Source organism: Pristiophorus japonicus, chromosome 7 (assembly GCF_044704955.1).
Source record: "Pristiophorus japonicus isolate sPriJap1 chromosome 7, sPriJap1.hap1, whole genome shotgun sequence".
Taxonomy (NCBI): domain Eukaryota; kingdom Metazoa; phylum Chordata; class Chondrichthyes; family Pristiophoridae; genus Pristiophorus; species Pristiophorus japonicus.
In genome coordinates, this window is record NC_091983.1 from 154,304,028 (window position 1) to 154,322,105 (window position 18,078).

General features: G+C 46.1%; 1 protein-coding gene across 1 annotated transcript in view; it reads left to right on the forward strand.

The window, feature by feature from the left end:
* me1 (malic enzyme 1, NADP(+)-dependent, cytosolic) overlaps nt 1-18,078 on the forward strand; it is a 643,978-nt gene that overhangs the window by 573,772 nt on the left and 52,128 nt on the right. The window contains exon 12 of the mRNA XM_070885433.1: nt 13,853-14,026. Within this exon, the coding sequence (XP_070741534.1) occupies nt 13,853-14,026 (174 nt within the window). The remainder of the gene's footprint in view (nt 1-13,852; nt 14,027-18,078) is intronic.

Below are 18,078 nucleotides of genomic sequence, written 5' to 3' on the forward strand. Positions count from 1 at the left end.
TATAGCAGATGCATTCGTTATAATCTACCAACATTCTCTGGACTCTGGGGAGGTACCATCGGATTGGAAAGCAGCTAATGTATCGCCTCTGTTTAAAAAAAGGGGGTAACTATAGGCTGGTTAGTTTAACATCTGTAGTGGGGAAAATGCTTGAAACTATCATTAAGGAAGAAATAGCGGGACATCTAGATAGGAATAGTGCAATCAAGCAGATGCAGCATGGAGTCATGAAGGGGAAATCATGTTTAACTAATTTACTGGAATTCGGTGCTGGGACCACAACTGTTTACAATATACATAGATGACCTGGAAGAGGGGACAGAGTGTAGTGTAACAAAATTTGCAGATGACACAAAGATTAGTGGGAAAGCGGGTTGTGTAGAGGACAGAGAGAGGCTGCAAAGAGATTTAGATCGGTTAAGCGAATGGGCTAAGGTTTGGCAGATGGAATACAATGTCGGAAAGTGTGAGGTCATCCACCTTGGGGGAAAAAAAACAGCAAAAGGGAATATTATTTGAATGGGGAGAAATTACAACATGCTGAGGTGCAGAGGGACCTGGGGGTCCTTGTGCATGAATCCCCAAAAAGTTAGTTTGCAGGTGCAGCAGGTAATCAGGAAGGCGAATGGAATGTTTGCCTTCATTGCGAGAGGGATGGAGTACAAAAGCAGGGAGGTCCTGCTGTAACTGTATAGGGTATTGGTGAGGACGCACCTGGAGTACTGCGTGCAGTTTTGGTCACCTTATTTAAGGAAGGATATACTGGCTTTGGAGGGGGTACAGAGACGATTCACTAGGCTGATTCTGGAGATGAGGGGGTTACCTTATGATAGATTGAGTAGACTGGGTCTTTACTCGTTGGAGTTCAGAAGGATGAGGGGTGATCTTATAGAAACATTTAAAATAATGAAAGGGATCGACAAGATAGAGGCAGAGAGGTTGTTTCCACTGGTCGGGGAGACTAGAACTCGGGGGGAACAGCCTCAAGGGACTGTGCATTCTTCTGATTGCTCTTGTTGCTCGTTCGCTGGCGGTGTGGTGAGCTCCATCTCATGGTCTTCTTCAGGTACCTCCGTGTCGATGCTGAACCTTTTTTTTAAACTTGGTCCAGATGCTTATGGCATATCTGACCATTGTTGAGTTTTACCACGATGACCCTATTCCCCTCTTTGTCAATTACAGTGCAGTCAAGCCATTTGGGCCCCATGGCGTGATTGAGGACGAATACAGGATCATTTATTTCTATAAATCTCCCCCTCGCAATTACGGTCATGGTACTCGTTTTGTGACTTGCGCTTGCCCTCAACTATGTCGGTCAGGACTGGGTGAATGAGGGACAACCCAGTTTTGAGTGTCCGTTTCATGAGTAGTTCTGCGGGCGGGACCCCCGTGAGCGAGTGTGGTCGGGATCTATAGGCCAGCAGGAGGCATGATAGGTGGCATTGTAGGGAGGGCCCTTGAATCCTGAGCATACCTTGCTTTATGATTTGGACCGCATGTTCCGCCTGGCCATTGGAGGCACAGTCCTGACGTGGTTGATGCCATTGCCTGACATAAACTCTCGGAATTCGTAGCTTATGAAACATGTGCCATTAGCACTAACCAGGATGTCCGGCAAGCCATGGGTTGCAAAGATTGCACGTAGGCTTTCCACGGTGGTGGATGACATGCATGAATTCAGAATGATGCACTCGATCCATTTCGAGTACGCATCTACCACAATAAGGAACATCTTGCCCATGAACGGGCCCGCGTAGTCAACATGAATGCGTGACCATGGCCTGGTGGGGTGGGGTCTCCCTGGGGGCATTACCCAGCTGGGCACACATCGTGCACTTGCGAACAGTGTTCCAGGTCTGAATCAATTCCCGGCCACCAAACGTGTGACCGGGCAATGGCCTTCATCAGCACAATGCCTGGGTGCTCGCTGTGGAGTTCCCTAATGAATGCCTCCATGCCCTTCTGGGGCATGACTACCCAGCTGCCCCATAGTAGGCAGTTGGCTTCGATGGAGAGCTCATCCATCCGTCTGTGGAACGGTCTGACCTCCTCAGGGCATGCTCTGTGTGCGGGCGCCCAATCCCCAGTCAGGACACATTTCTTAAGGATAGGAGGGGATCTCTGTCCAGATTTTGATCTGACGGGCTGTGATGGGGGAGCCTGCGCTGTCAAAGGCATCGAAAGCCATGACCATCTCGGCGCTTTGCTCCGCTGCCCCCTCAGTGGTGGCCAGTGGAAGCCTGCTGAGCGCGTCAGCGCAATTTTCAGTGCCGGACCAGTGCTGGATGGAGTAGTCATAAGCAGCCCTCGTGAGAGCCCATCGCTGTATGCGAGCTGATGCGTTGGCATTGACAGCCTTGCTGTCTGACAACAGGGATGTTAATGGCTTGTGGTCCGTCTCTAATTCAAACTTGCTACCAAATAGGTACTGATGTATTTTTTTTACACCGTAGACACATGCGAGCGCTTCCTTCTCGACCATCCCATATCCCTGTTCTGCATGAGAGAGCGACCTGGAGGCATAAGTCACAGGTTGTAGTTGACCCTCAGCATTGCCCTGCTGCAACACGCACCCAACCCCCTTGGACGATGCATCACATGTCAGAACCAATTTTTTTACAGGGGTCGTACAGGGTCAACAACTTGTTTGAACAAAGTAGGTTTCGCGCCCGATCAAAAGCCCGTTCCTGACAGTCCCCCCCCCCCCCCCCCCCCCCCCCCCAAAAACCAATCGCAACCCTTACGCAGGAGCACGTGTAGCGGCTCCAACAACATGCTCAAGTTCGGCAGAAAGTTCCCGAAATAGTTCACCAGTCCCAGGAATGAACGCAACTCCAATGTGTTGCAGGGCCTGGGTGCTCATCGAATCGTCTCTGTTTTGGATTCGGTGGGCCGAATCCCATCTACAGCAACCCTCCTGCCCAGAAACTCAACCTCAGGAGCTAAGAACAAACATTTAGACTTTTTGAGTCACAGGCCTACCCGGTCCAGTCGGCGTAGCACCTCCTCCAGGTTGTGGAGGGTTCCTCGGTGTCTCGACCCATGATGAGGATGTTGTCCTGGAATACGATCGTTCCAGGAATGGATTTAAGCAGGCTTGCCCTGTTCCGTTGAAAAATCGCGGCCCCTGATCGAATGCCAAGCAGGCACCTGTTATAAACAAACAGTCTCTTGTGCGTGGTGATGGTGGTCAGTGGTTTGGATTCGTCGGCCAGTTCCTGGGTCATATAGGCTGAAGTGAGGTCCAACTTGGTGAACAGCTTGCCGTCTGCCAGCGTGACAAAAAGGTCCTCCGCTCTCTGGAGCGGGTATTGATCTTTTAGGGATACCCGATTTATAGTGGCCTTGTAGTCGTCACAGATCCTGAGAGCCATCCACTTTTAGAACGGGAATGATGGGGCTCGCTCAGTCGCTGAATTCGACAGGCGAGATGATGCCCTCTCTCAACAACCGGTCCAGTTCACTCTCGATCTTTTCCCGCATCACATACGGCACCGCTCTGGCTTTGTGGTGCATTGGCCTGGCGTCCGGGGTGATGTATATCACTACTTTAGTGCCTTTAAAAGTCCCGACACCAGGTTGGAATAGTGACTCGAATTGTTGTAGGACTTGTGAGCATGAACTTCGCTCCACAGATGACATTGTGTGAACATCCCCCCATTTCCAGTTCATCTCGGCTAACCAGCTCCTCCCCAACAGTGCGGGACCATTGCCCGGGATAATCCAAAGCGGTAGTCGATTCACTAACCCATTGTGTGTGACAGCCAATATTGCACTGCCTAGCACTGGAATGATTTATTTCGCGTAAGTCCGTAATTGTGTGTCAACACGTGCTAATTTGGGTCTACTGGCTTTAACTGGCCATAGCTTCTCGAATTGCTGAACGCCCATGAATGACTGGCTGGCCCCAGTATCCTGCTCCATGCGTACAGGGATACCGTTTAATAAAACCCTCAACATCATTGGTGGCGTTTTGGTGTATGAACTGTGAATATTTGCCACATGGACCCGCTGCACCTCGGCGTCCATCGAGTTGCCCCAGAGGTCATCCTGCCTCAAAGAACCCTCTTCTGGTCCATCCGCCTCATATATTTGTCTGGTTGCAGGCTTCCTGCACATTCGAGCTCAGTGGCCACTGAGATTGCAGTTCCTGCAGACAAACTGTTGAAATCTGCAAGATCTCGCTGAGTGTTTTCTCCCACATCTCCAGCATGAGTTAAAGTTTCCATTGTTGGGAACAACAGGGCTGTGTGGCCAGGCATTCCGCACTGACTGTCCCTTTGACTGCTCTTCAGCACCCTATTAGTGGGTGTCAATGGCCCCATCCCGGGCCACATTGTCCACTGTGATGGCGTGAATGTCCGTTCAGCCTGCCATTGTCTGTTGAGGTCTTGCTCTGGGATCTATTGCTTCGGACTGCCCCTGCCTGCCTGCGGGGCTCTGAGTCGCATTAATGATGTTGACTCCCTGATCCAGCTCCGCGTTCGAGACATAATTGCGTGTGTATATTATTTTCGTCTCTTCCTCCCCTGCCATGAAAGTTTGAGCCATCAATGCTGCCGCTTCCAAGGTCAAATCCTTGGTCTCAATTAATTTGCGGAAAATTCCCGCATGACCCATGCCCTCGATAAAGAAGTCCCTTAGCATCTCCCCCCTGCAGGCGCCTGTGAACTTAGAGGCTGGCCAAACGCCAGATTTCCGCTACGAAGTCCAGTATGCTCTGTCCTTCATGACGTCGGTGGGTGTAGAATCTGCGTCGGGCCATGTGTATGCTACTCGCCAGTTTGAGGTGCTCCCCGATCAATTTGCTAAGTTCTTCAAAGGTTTTGTCCGCCGGCTTTTCAGGTGCTAGTAAGTCCTTCATGAGCGCATAAGTCTTTGGTCCGCAGCTGGTCAAGAGGTGAGCACTTCGCTTGTCGGCCACTGCATCCCCCAGCCAATCTTTCGTAACGAAGCTTTGCTGAAGCTTCTTGACAAAATCGTCCCAGTCTTCCCCAACACAGTACCGTTCCTCTGTGCTACCGGTGGCCATTCTCGTGGGTCATGAATTCCCATTTCTCGTCGCCAATGTCAAGTCCTTACTCTACAGCATGAAACCACACGAGGCACCTTCTGGGGACAAGGTCACTCTGTGACCTGAACACACTATTCACAGAACTCCAAAGACAGTGACCCTGCGTGGGACCTCCCTTTTTGTATCTGAGTGATCAAGTATAAGGTGTGTCTCCCACAAGTTCACCCCTTGTGGTCAAGGTGTGCATCTAGGTTGAGTGTATACAGTAATACAGTGGTGTTACATTGTGGTTACATACATGACAGGTACCATATTAGCAGTCCTCCGGCATCATGCCCAAATCCAAAGAGGACTGGAAAATGATGGTCAAGGCTTCTGCTATTTTGTCTTTTACTTCGCTCAATAGCCTGGGATGCATTTCATCTGGGCCTGGGGACTTATCTACTTTGAGTTGCTAAACCCCTTGAGACCTCCTCTCTCTCTGTCTATTTCATCCAGAATTTCACACTCCTCCTGAATAGCAGTATCTGCATTGCCCCTTTGCTTTGCGTCTGTTTTCACAAAGGAATCATTAAGAAGCATACCCACATCTTCTGCCTCCACACACAGCTTGCCCTCATGGTCTCTAAAAGGCCCCACCCTTTCTTTAGTTACCCTCTTGCTCTTAATATATTTGTAAAACATCTTTCAGTTTTCCTTAATTTTATTGCCAAGAATTTTTCATGTTTTCACTTGGCATTCCTAATATTTTTAATTTTACCTCATAACTTTCTATATTCCTCAAGATTCTAAAGTATTTAGCTGTCGGTATATGACACCAGCTTCCCTTTTTTCTTTAACCTCCCCTGTAAGTCCCTAGACATCCAGGGGGCTCTAGAATTTTTATCCCCACCCTTTTTTATTTAAGGGCACATGTTTTACCAGAGCCCTCTGGACGACCTCCTTGAATGCCTCCCACTGTTCCGACACTGATTTACTCAAAAGTAGCTGTTTCCAGTCCACTATGGCCAAATCACTCCTTAACTTAGCAAAGTTAGCTTTTCCCCAATTTTGGGCTTTTTTTATAAATGCAAATCTTTTATCTTTTCAATTATTATTTTATCCAGCAATTACCACGATTACATAGAATTTCCAGTACAGAAACTGGTCATTCAGCCCAACAAGCTTATGGTTTGGTGTTTATGCTCCACACAAGCCTCCTTCCACCCAACTTCATCCAACCCTATCCGCATATTCTTCTATTCCTTTTTCCCTCGTGTTTATCTATCTTCCTCTTAATGCATCTATGCTCGTCACCTCAACTACTCCTTGTGGTAGGGAGTTCCACATTCTAACCACTCTCTGGGTAAAGAAGCTTCTCCTAAATTCTTTATTGGATTTATTAGTGACTATCTTATTTATGACTGCAAGTTTTGGACTTCTGCACAAGTGGAAACAGCTGCTCTGTATGCCCTATTAAACTCATAATTTTAAAGACCTCCATTAGGTCAGTCCTCAGCCTTCTCTTTTCGAGAAAAAGAGCCCCAGCCTGTTCAGTCTTGACAGGGCAAATGCGAACTTGCTCTTTTTTTTTCATCTAGCAATTCCTATGTACCCAAGTTTGCCTTTACTGAAAGATGTCACCCCTGTGAAGATGTTCTTGCTGCTATCTCATAGTAGAGATGGTAGCAACACCCCAAGCAATAGTTTGGGCACTGCTGAGCTTGCCTTGCAGGGTGCTGGTAAGAGAGCAGCATCATGCTGCCATAGTGTCTGTCTTCGCTCACTGTCTCTCGCGCCCGCTCCTTCTCCCTCTCTGTCTCCACTTCCCCCACTGGCCTTACTTCCCCACCTCCTCCCTTCACCCCACCTCCTCCCTTCCCCTTCCCTCACCTCCTCCCTTCCCCTTCCCCCACCTCCTCCCTTCCCCTTCCCCCACCTCCTCCCTTCCCCCCCCCCCACCACCTCCTCCCTTCCCCTTCTCCCCCTCCTCCCCACCACCTCCCCCTCCTCCCCCCCCCCCCCCCCCCCCAACGTCCGTCTCCTCTTTGTGTCTCGGTCTCTGTTTTTGTTTCTCTCTCGCTCTCTCTCCACCTTATGCAATTTTCCGGTGGGCTTCTAAATGGGCGAACAGCATGCTCACATGAAATAGGCAGGGGTTACCTACAGATGCAAAATGTGGTCCTACATCAGTTGTAGGACCCATTTGCAATTTTCAGGTTCAAATTGGCAGTGTGGGCATAGTGCACTCTTCCATTTGTGGCAGGCAGTGAGCAGCCCAACCACCTTAAAGGAATGCTAGAGGCTGAAACTTGAGGGTTGGAACTTTCTAGAGCCAGGAGGTTCAGCAGTGCTCCTTCCAGTCCCCCAAAATACTGCAACAGGCTGCTGGGTGAGCTTGCAGTATTTTTGTCGGGCTATTTCTGGGGCAGCCTAAAGTGCTCCCTTTAAGGTCACTCACCACCTCGAACAAATGGACATTATACACCACCAGTCAGGGCAGATGAGGCCTCTCTGCGCATCACCCCCCCTCCCAAACTCTATCCTCAAGAAATCTGGAAAGTCATCATCATCATAGTAGTCCCTTGGAATTGAGGAAGACTTGCTTCCACTCTAAAAGTGAGTTCTTAGGTGACTGAACAGTCCAATACAGGAATTACAGTCTCTGTCACAGGTGGGACAGACAGTCGTTGAAGAAAAGGGTGGGTGGGAAGACTGGTTTGCCGCACGCTCCTTCCGCTGCCAGCGCTTGTTTTCTGCATGCTCTCGGTGACGAGACTCGAGGTGCTCAGTGCCCTCCTGGATGCACTTCCACCATTTAGGGTGGTCTTTCACCAGGAGCTCCCAGGTGTTGGTGGGGATGTTGCATTTTATCAAGAAGGCTTTGAGGGTGTCCGTGAATCGTTTCCTCTGCCCACCTTGGGCTCGTTTGCCATGTAGGAGTTCCGAGTAGAACGCCTGCTTTGGGAGTCTTGTGTCAGGCATGCGAACAATGTGGCCCACCCAACGGAGCTGGTCGAGTGTGGTCAGTGCTTCGATGCTGAGGATGTTGGCATGATCGAGGATGCTAACGTTGGTGCGTCTGTCTTCCCATGGGATTTTCAGGATCTTGCAGAGACATCGTTGGTAGTATTTCTCCAGTGATTTGAGGTGTCTACTGTATATGGTCCACGTTTCTGAGCCATACAGGAGGGTGGATATCATTACAGCCCTGCTGACCATGAGCTTGGTGGCAGATTTGAGGGCCTGATCTTCTAACACTTTTCCTCAGGTGGCCGAAGGCAGCGTTGGTGCATTGGAGGTGGTGTTGAACCTCATCATCGATGTCTGCCCTTGTTGATAATCGGCTCTTACCACGAGGGACTATGGAGCATCCTCCTCCGTTTTGGCTGCACCAAAAGTTCGTCACCATCCTCCGCCTGCTCCACGACGACATGCAAGCCGTGATCCTGACCAACAGATCCATCACAGACCCAATCCATGTCCAGCCCTGGGTCAAGCAGGGCTGCGTCATTGCGCCAACCCTCTTCTCGATCTTCCTCGCTGCAATGCTCCACCTCACACTCAACAAGCTCCCCGCTGGAGTAGACTAAACTGCAAAACCAGTGGGAACTTGTTCAACCTTCGTCGTCTCCAGGCCAGATCCAAGACCGTCCCAACCTCTGCTGTTGAACTACAGTACGCAGACGAAGCCTGTGTGTGCGCACATTCAGAGACTGAACTCCAAGTCATTGTCACCAACTTCACTGAGGGTATTGAAAGCATGGGCCTTACACTGAACATCCGTAAGACAAAGGTCCTCCATCAACCCGACCCCGCCACACAGCACTGCCCCCCAGTCATCAAGATCCACGGCGCAGCCCTGGACAATGTGGACCACTTTCCGGAAAGTGCACCGCAACTAGCTGCGCTCTCAGCTGTGGCTTAGTGGGTAGCGCACTCGCTTCTGAGTCAGAAGGTTGTAGGTTCAAATCTTACTCCAGGGACTTGAGCACGTAAATTTAGCTTGACATTCCATTGCTGTGCTGAGGGAGTGCTGCATTGTCGGAGTTGTCATCTTCTGGATGAGACGTTAAACTGAAGCTCCTTCTGCTCTTAAGTCAAAGATCCCATGGCACTATTTCAAAGAAGAGCAGGGAAGTTATCCCCGGTGTCCAGGCCACCATTTATTCTTCAATCAACAAAACAAAACCAGATGATCTGGTCCTTATCACATTGCTGTTTGTGGGAGCTTATTGAGTGCAAATTGGCTGCCACGTTTCCCACATTACAACAATGACTACACTCCAAAAGTACTTAATTGGCTATAAAGCATTTTGAGACGTCTGGTGGTCATGAAAGGCGCTATATAAATGTCACATGTATCCTCGTTATATACTATGCTGGTACCACTAGAGGGTGCAACTGTGGGAGGCTCAGGCAGGAGCGGTATAAAAGGCTGGTCACCATATTGCTGCCTCACTGAGTTTAAATAAAGAGACTAAGGTCACAGCAGTTCAAGCACAACACTAGGCCTCATGGAGTTATTCGACAGATAAGTAGAGACATATTAATAAATGTAAGTCTTTCAGCCCGCTCCCTGTGTGAATGCAAGGTATTGTGACCTCTGTACTGTAGGTGAGAACAGGAGTTCCTGCCTGCGATATGCAAAGAATGCAGTCTTTGCCATTAGCACTGGGAGAGGGGATGAAAGGAAAGAGCGGTAACCAGTTGGGTGTGTTCGCAGCCAGACTTTGGTAGGAGCAATAAAGAGTAGGATAATGGATGGCAATGAAGAGGAGAGGAAAGTGGGTGAATATGGCAGTGTTGCTTTGGAGGAAACCATAGAGCACTTTTCCACATGAAGATAGTGGAAATAAGGAATTCTCTCGCCTGAAAGGCTGTGGATGCTGGGTTTAATGGAAACTTTCCCAGAATGAGATTCATTGATTTTTGTTACATAAGGGTATCAAAGGTAGATAAATGGAGCTGACGTACAGATCAGCCATGATCTTATTGAGTGGTGGAACAGGCTCAAAGGAATGAATAGCCTACTCCTGTTCCTATATGAAGAGGGGAGCAAATGGGACTGGCACTTGGGAGTTGGGTGAGAAGGGTGCCAGCACATGGGATTGGGGGTAGTGTGCTGACGTGGATTGAGAACTGGTTGTCAGACAGGAAGCAAAGAGTAGGAGTAAATGGGTACTTTTCAGAATGGCAGGCAGTGACTAGTGGGGTACCGCAAGGTTCTGTGCTGGGGCCCCAGCTGTTTACATTGTACATTAATGATTTAGACGAGGGGATTAAATGTAGTATCTCCAAATTTGCAAATGACACTAAGTTGGGTGGCAGTGTGAGCTGCAAGGAGGATGCTATGAGGCTGCAGAGTGACTTGGATAGATTTGGTGAGTGGGCAAATGAATGGCAGATGAAGTATAATGTGGATAAATGTGAGGTTATCCACTTTGGTGGTAAAAAGAGACACAGACTATTATCTGAATGGTGACAGATTAGGAAAAGGGGAGGTGCAATGAGACCTGGGTGTCATGGTACATCAGTCATTGAAGGTTGGCATGCAGGTACAGAAGGCGGTTAAGAAAGCAAATGGCATGTTGGCCTTCATAGCGAGGGGATTTGAGTACAGGGGCAGGGAGGTGTTGCTACAGTTGTACAGGGCCTTGGTGAGGCCACACCTGGAGTATTGTGTACAGTTTTGGTCTCCTAACTTGAGGAAGGACATTCTTGCTATTGAGGGAGTGCAGCGAAGGTTCACCAGACTGATTCCCAGGATGGCGGGACTGACCTATCATGAAAGACTGGATCAATTGGGCTTGTATTCACTGGAGTTCAGAAGAATGAGAGGGGATCTCATTGAAACGTTTAAAATTCTGACGGGTTTAGACAGGTTAGATGCAGGAAGAATGCTCCCAATGTTGGGGAAGTCCAGAACCAGGGGACATAGTCTAAGGATAAGGGGTAAGCCATTTAGGACCGAGATGAGGAGAAACTTCTTCTACCAGAGAGTGGTGAACCTGTGGAATTCTCTACCACAGAAAGGTGTTGAGGCCAATTCACTAAATATATTCAAAACGGAGTTAGATGTAGTCCTTGCTACTAGGGGATCAAGGGGTATGGCGAGAAAGCAGGAATAGGGTACTGAAGTTGCATGTTCAGCCATGAACTCATTGAATGGCGGTGCAGGCTCGAAGGGCCGAATGGCCTACTCCTGCACCTATTTTCTATGTTTCTGTGTTTAACTGGATTGGAGGGGGGGTGGACAGTGTCAGATTTAACTGAATGACAGGAGCACTGGTATGAATTGGGAGGGTTGGATGAGAAGGGAGTTGTCCCTCCGTTTGGGATCTGGAGGGAGTAGAGTGCCTTTGTGAGCTGGAATGGTGGGGTTAGATGTGGGACAATTACTGTTGAGGTAATTTTTGATTTTTGATAAACTGTTTGGACCAGTGAAGGTCTTGATAACACATTGGGCTGGATTTTTGGTTGTCTATAGCCTCAGGTAGCAGCCAGTATCGGTATTAATGCAAGCGTTAGAGCTTAACAACTGGGCACGCAGCTTTGAGCACCCCGACGGAAATTTCATTCGAGCTTTACCGGGGGTGCAAACCGCTAGGTCCTGCTGCTGCTGATCAGTTTAATCAAGATGTCGGTCCTGGTGCTGATCAGTCTGATCAAGATGTCAGTCCTGGTGCAACCCCCAGGTCAAGTGTATAACCACTGATTTTGCACCACCTTCATCTCTTCGCCCAATTCCAACAAATTTCTCGGTGAAAGGCTCAAACTTTTTCAAGGCGCTAAAATTACTGCTCCTCCTGGGTTAACACCACAACAGAGGTGTGACCGAATTTCCGCCCCATTGCTTTTCCTTTTGTTAAGATTAAGAATCTGCTAATTGCAAATTGTACAAGTGCTTAAAATTAAACAGGTTGTTTCATTTTTTATGTAAAATGCCAACATTTTCCATGGGACTATATCCCCAGACCCCTGGACATACTTCAATATTTGCATTTCCCCTTTCAAGCTTTTGGGTCTTTTTTTCTCCAGTACAAGCGAGGCAATGTTGCATATACTAGAGTTTAAGTTGTAAAGCCTGTATAGCTTCACGTTTACACACGTCAGGGCCATTCTGGAGTTGCCAGCTTTTTGAGGGCGATATCTTTTTTTTTAAACCCTTTCTTTTGCTAGTTTTCGAGATTGTCAAATATGCATTAAGCAGTAGTAGGAAGGTGTTTCATTTTAAAAAGTACACCTACCTTGCAGGACTATGGGAAAAAAACAACACTTAAATTGATCTATAAAGAGAAAGCAAAGTTTGTATCTTCATACAAAAATTTATTCAGCTGAATGTTCAGTTGCTTATTTTAAATGAGACATTTATGTTATGATAGAATTTATTTTCTGTGGATGAAATCTAGTGTTTTTGCTTCTGAGCAGCAGAACCAATGTTTTCTATCAGAGCACCTAGATTTCCACATGGTAAAATGAGTCATGAGCTTGCAGGACATATTTTATTCTGTGAATGTTGGTGGAAAAAGTTGGCTTAAGTGTTCAGTGAGGAAACACGCTTTATACTTGAGATAATTGTTTTGTTAACATTAACGGATGAAGGAAAATATACCTCATGATGCTTGGAATTTAGTGACACATAATTTAGTTAGACTACTGTGCACTTCTATGCTTGGCTGCAAGCACCATTTTAAATCAATAAACCATAAAAGCTGAGAGCCCTTTGGAGCCCTGTTTGTAAAAGACTGAAATATTGTACTAATATGGTTGATGCGCTTTACGACTTGTAAGGGACCCTCTAGAATGTTTTGGTCTGCTAGAATGTAATTTTTGTAAACTTTGTGTTTGAATTAAGCGCTGCACATTAGGTGCACTTCTGCTTGCTGTGAGGATCTGAATGACTGGTTTTTTGTCCCTACCAGAACCAAGAGAGTGGGCTCCTCGCAATGTCTGCGGTTGCAGGGAGTTTGGGTGTCCACATAGGGATTGGAATGTTTGTGGTTTCAGCAGATTGAGTTGCAAGCAACCCATGACCCATATCTAGACATCCCCTATCTCAGCATTAATTTCCATGACCACAGTCTTTGAAGACTATTGCACTGGAATCTGAGGCTGGTGGAGAGTGTAGAAAGCCCCATTTCTGCCAAGAATTTTGGCTCGAACTCAAGTTATGTCGGGATTTACCCCATTAGCCCATTCAATTCTGTCACAGAGGCAATGGGTGGAATTTTCACCTGGTTTCCCCCCTGCACATCAATTGGGCATGTCTGATGGAGTTTCTGGGCATTGTGAACTCTCGAAAGCTCAATAGAATTCATGCCAGTTAAGATCTGCTATGAATCCCAGTTAAGGTGTGGAGTGACCCTGAAACTTCAATAGTGAAAGGTAATTGGCCCCCTCTGAGATCAATAACCTTCCCCAAGATACGAACTTGTTCCACTGGAAGCAGATCAGAGAAGGAACATTTTCTTTGGGACCTCCTTGAAACTTCTCTCTGCTGCAGGAACTACATGGCACCACTCTGGTATTCTGTCCAGAGGTCTGAGTGTCTTTGCAGGTGCAAAAAACACCCAGTCCCCAGCACCCCAGCCATGCAAATGACTCCGTCCCTGGATTTTGGATGGCGTCTCTGGCTTGGGGATACAGTGGCTTTGGATACCCACATTTGTGTCGGCAAGTTGAACTGTCAGAATCTTCAGGGTGTAGATGTCTGAAAGAAAAAGTCAGTCAGACAATTATTCATGTGCATCTTACTTTTCAGCTCCTGAAGTTTCTTCGTTTGATTTAAAATGAGAAATGTAATCCAGCCTTAATTTAATTTCTAAGCTATTTTTCTATTCCCATTTTCTGTTACAGGGCCAAGCTATATTTGCAAGTGGAAGTCCATTTGACCCAGTTACAATGGCAGACGGACGTGTGTTGTATCCAGGCCAGGGTAACAATGCGTATATTTTCCCAGGAGTTGCACTTGGGGTCATAGCCTGTGGTGTGAGACATATCCACGATGATTTTTTTCTTATTGCAGCAGAGGTAATGTGTATGTTCATAACTCAGATTTCCCATGGTCCGGCTGTTTATAGAGCTTAACATCAGTGCTGTTGAGATGCCAAAATAATTAATGACAAAAAGTAGTTGGTTTGTGGTGTGTACACTCGATCCCTACAGCATGTTTGCACTTTATTCCATTATTGTGGAACACTTTTTTAATGATCTGCGTTCCTTACTTTGAGTAAGTGTAATATTGTAATTGTTCCTCCATACAGCTTGCCCATGTATTTTAACCAGGCATCCTTAATTTCAAAAAGTGCAGCATTTCTAATTAAAACATTTTAAGGCCACATTTTAAACATGGAATCAGCAGACTAGAACTATGTTTCCAAGCCATCTGTAACCTGATTTATTTCTATTGTACACCACGTGGTATAGCGACAAAATTGATGGGTTCACTGCTGCATCTAACACTCTGGTTGACCTAGAGCTTTATTCCAAGTGGAATAAGAGTATGTGAGAAACTAATTTCAGCTTAAAAAGGCATGCAGCTTCTTGTACCTGGAAGCTAAAGTGCATAATGTAGCATGTCTTATTACTTCATCCAATTGTCAGATGTCATTGTTTACAGTTTGTTTCTGTGGTTAAGAACAGATTGTGATACTCGTGACTAGAAACACAGTAATAACAGTTGCACAAATATGTTTTTCTTTCTAATTTGAAATAACTTGGATTATATTTGCAAATGATATAAACCAGTATTTACTCTCACCACATATATGATCCAGTAATGTGTAAGGTGCTTATCTCTAGCTTTCAATGTGGTGTAATGCACTTATGAAGTAATTATTTTATACTTTAGAACCAAGTAATGTTACTTAAGCTTTTTATGAGTGTCTGTGTACAAATATCACAGTGCAATATCTAAAATGCTTCACTTTTAAGGCCAGCTTCTTCCAAAATAAGCATTGAGCTAATTCTACATAAACAATACACCATGGCATGCTTCCACAGTAAATTGCTAGAACGTTTCCCCTGACGTTTGGTTATTTAAGGGTCGTGTTCAATATTTCCAAAGCTGGGGTTTGACAGTAGGGTATCTGTATTCCCAGCCACCCAATATGTGCACTTGGAGGGTTTGGTGGGACAGACTTTACTTTGCTGCTCATTCTCGTGTCGCCTGTTTTATTTATTCGGCTTTTATTTATGTGCCTGTTAGCACTGCTTCCTTTGACAGAGAAACTGGGGAATGCAATTAGGAATGGGGTTTATCCAGTTTCCATAGGTTTAAACATCTAATAACATTCCTAACTTTCTCTTACTAGAAGAGAGTGAAGGAGGCAAAAGCATGGAGTGCATGGTAAAGGGGCATATGCTTGGGGAGGAAGGGGAAAATGCAGACGAGAAGGGCCTACATCGAGAGGACTGGAACTGTATTTACTAAAATAATAGTAAATACAGTTGTTTTATTACTTTGAATTTTTCCAATAACTTAAATGCCAGGAGTTAAGAAACTGCTTCTTGTTACAGGGATTTTACACATGAGGACTTGGATTGAATATAGTATCTGATTAAGAATGCCGAGATTAGCTGCAGGTACTATATTTGGTGCAAATTGTGCACTTTGAAAAACAGGAGTGCAGCCTGCTGCTGTAACAGGTCATTTGTAATTTGTGAATGAAATTTGCAATGGTAGATAATGGCATTTGCTAGTTAAGCTGAGTCAGTTGAAGCTGACATTGCGCTTGCCAACCAGCAGTGTTTGGGGTGCCTGGTTCATATTTGTGTTCAAATAGAGACATGAATTAGCCTCCCCCACCTCATCCAGCCCACTCCCTGCTTAGAGCCATTTTAGTTCTTGCTGAAGCTAAAATGATTAAATGCAGCTGCATACTGTGGGTGGGAATTCTCCCAAGGTTAGAAATTCCCCCAAGTTTAGGAATTCCCACCCGCAGTATGCAGCAAAGTTCAATCGTTCAACCATTTACAGCAACAGCAGTGACTGGACTCTTAAGTATTTTAGTGCATTATAGAGCAACACCTTTTTTTAAAAAGGGACATTGCCAGGTGAGTAAAATCCCTTTTTGTTGGTATTGTTCCTGAGTGAGTTTTGCTGGGAGAGCCTGGATTTGGTATTGGGGAGCGGGGTGCAGAGAGAGGAGAAGAAGGGAGTGGAAAGCGGATATGAGGGAAAGGAGACTGTTGGCAGGAATAGCAGGAGAATGGGGAGGGAAGGAGGGAAAGGAATAGCCAGTTGGAGTTTGAAAAGGAGAGTGCCAGGATGAATGGGAGGGGAATGAGAATGTAAGCATGAATGAAGGGAAGGCAGGGAAAGAGAGAGCAATGAGTGTGCCAACTTGTGCTGGGAGGGGAGGAGTGGGGGATTGGAGGGAACAGAGGAGAAAGAAGAGTGTCAGTATGAACTCGGGAGAAGGGAAAAAGAGGTGGAATGCCAGCATGAACTGGGGGGCAGGAAAGGAAAGTGCTTGAATAAGCTAAAGGCAGGGGCCGGGGGCAGAAAAGAAGTGCCAGGGTAAACCGAGGACAGGGAAAGGAGTAAGGAGAATGCGAGCATGAACTGCGGCAGGTAGGAAAAAGAATGTTCTAGTATGAACTGGGGGAGTGAGGAGGATATGGTGGAGGTTTGAGGGGGGAAAAGAGCACTTGCTTTAAAGGAGCACTGGAATGGAAGAAGACCACGCTGAACTGAGTGGGTAGGGGGCAGGGGGCAGGTGAGAGTGGGGGGGGAGAGGAGGAGTGTATTGAACAGGGTGGGGGAGGAGGGGGAAGAAGAGGACCAAATTGGGGGGAGCGGGGGGGGTGGGGGGGTGGGAGGAATATGCTAAAGTGGACCGAGACCGTGAAGTGGCAGGTTGAATTGAATTGAAATGGTTGAGGTAGAGTACCTTTCTTGAGATGGGGGTTTGAGAAGATCAAGTATCTGTGAATTATGCAGCAGTGGTGGAGATAGGATGTCTGAAATGGTGGGTAGGGGGGGCATGGTGGCAGGGATTTGGGGGAGATTGTCTGTTGTGGTAGCTTTTAGCGAAGTGATGGTTTGGTTGGCCTGTTTCGAATGTCACTTATTTTTAAGATTAAAAATAAATCAATTGTGAAGTATGTGTGTATAAAATTAACCAAAATGTATCATTTTTAATGCAAAAAAAAATAAAAACAATTTGGATGTGGCCAGCAGGCCACAATTCTAATTTTGCTGGCAATAGCCCTGACTGGAATGAATTTCAATTGCAGTTATGCAATTTATTTTTTAATAAAATCCTTTTTTTTTTCTTGGCAATAGTCATAGGCCGTCCCTCGGAATCTTGGGAATAGATTACCTGCTAATGGGTGAAAGTGTTAAAATATAAAGAAAATAATGAATTTCCAAATGGCAGAGTACTTTCAATAAAATTGAGGAAATAGTCCATTTTTAGATTTTAAGAAAAGGATTGTCCACGTTCATTGTGGACTCAAATAATAGACAATGTAGCAAATAAAACATGAAAAGTCACTATTTTGTGGGGTGGGTGGCCATGTTTGCAGTTCCTCTGGAAAATAAATGTGATGCCTTCAATATTTTCAACCTTTCAGACACAGATTTATTTTCTCTGGTACAAGTGAAGCAATGTTGGCTATACCTACAGCTCAAGTTACAAGCCTGCATGTTTCAAACTGTCGCATTGTATTTTGTGTAATCACACATGTTTGAGTTTCCAGGTTTTTGGGGCTATTGGTTGATTTGCAGCTCTTGAGCAGTGTTTGTTCAAGTTCTAAGTTGACGTGGATGTGCATAAAACTTGTTGGAACAATTGCATGAAGGGAATCATCAAATGATTGATATTAAGAGCTGCCAATCTATTGTCAACTACTGCCAAAATATATGATGAATTGAAGTATGTATTCGTGCAAGTATCATTAAACTGTATATTTTTCAATGCAAGCCCCAGGTGGTACAATGATCACTTGATCTAACTTTAAACTCCAATTCTGAGAAAGCAAAATGTATAGATTCACCAACAATCATCGATACATATGTAAAGATAATTCCTCACCCAGCCTCCTGTTAAACTGTTGTAGCCTGTCTGTTTATCTAT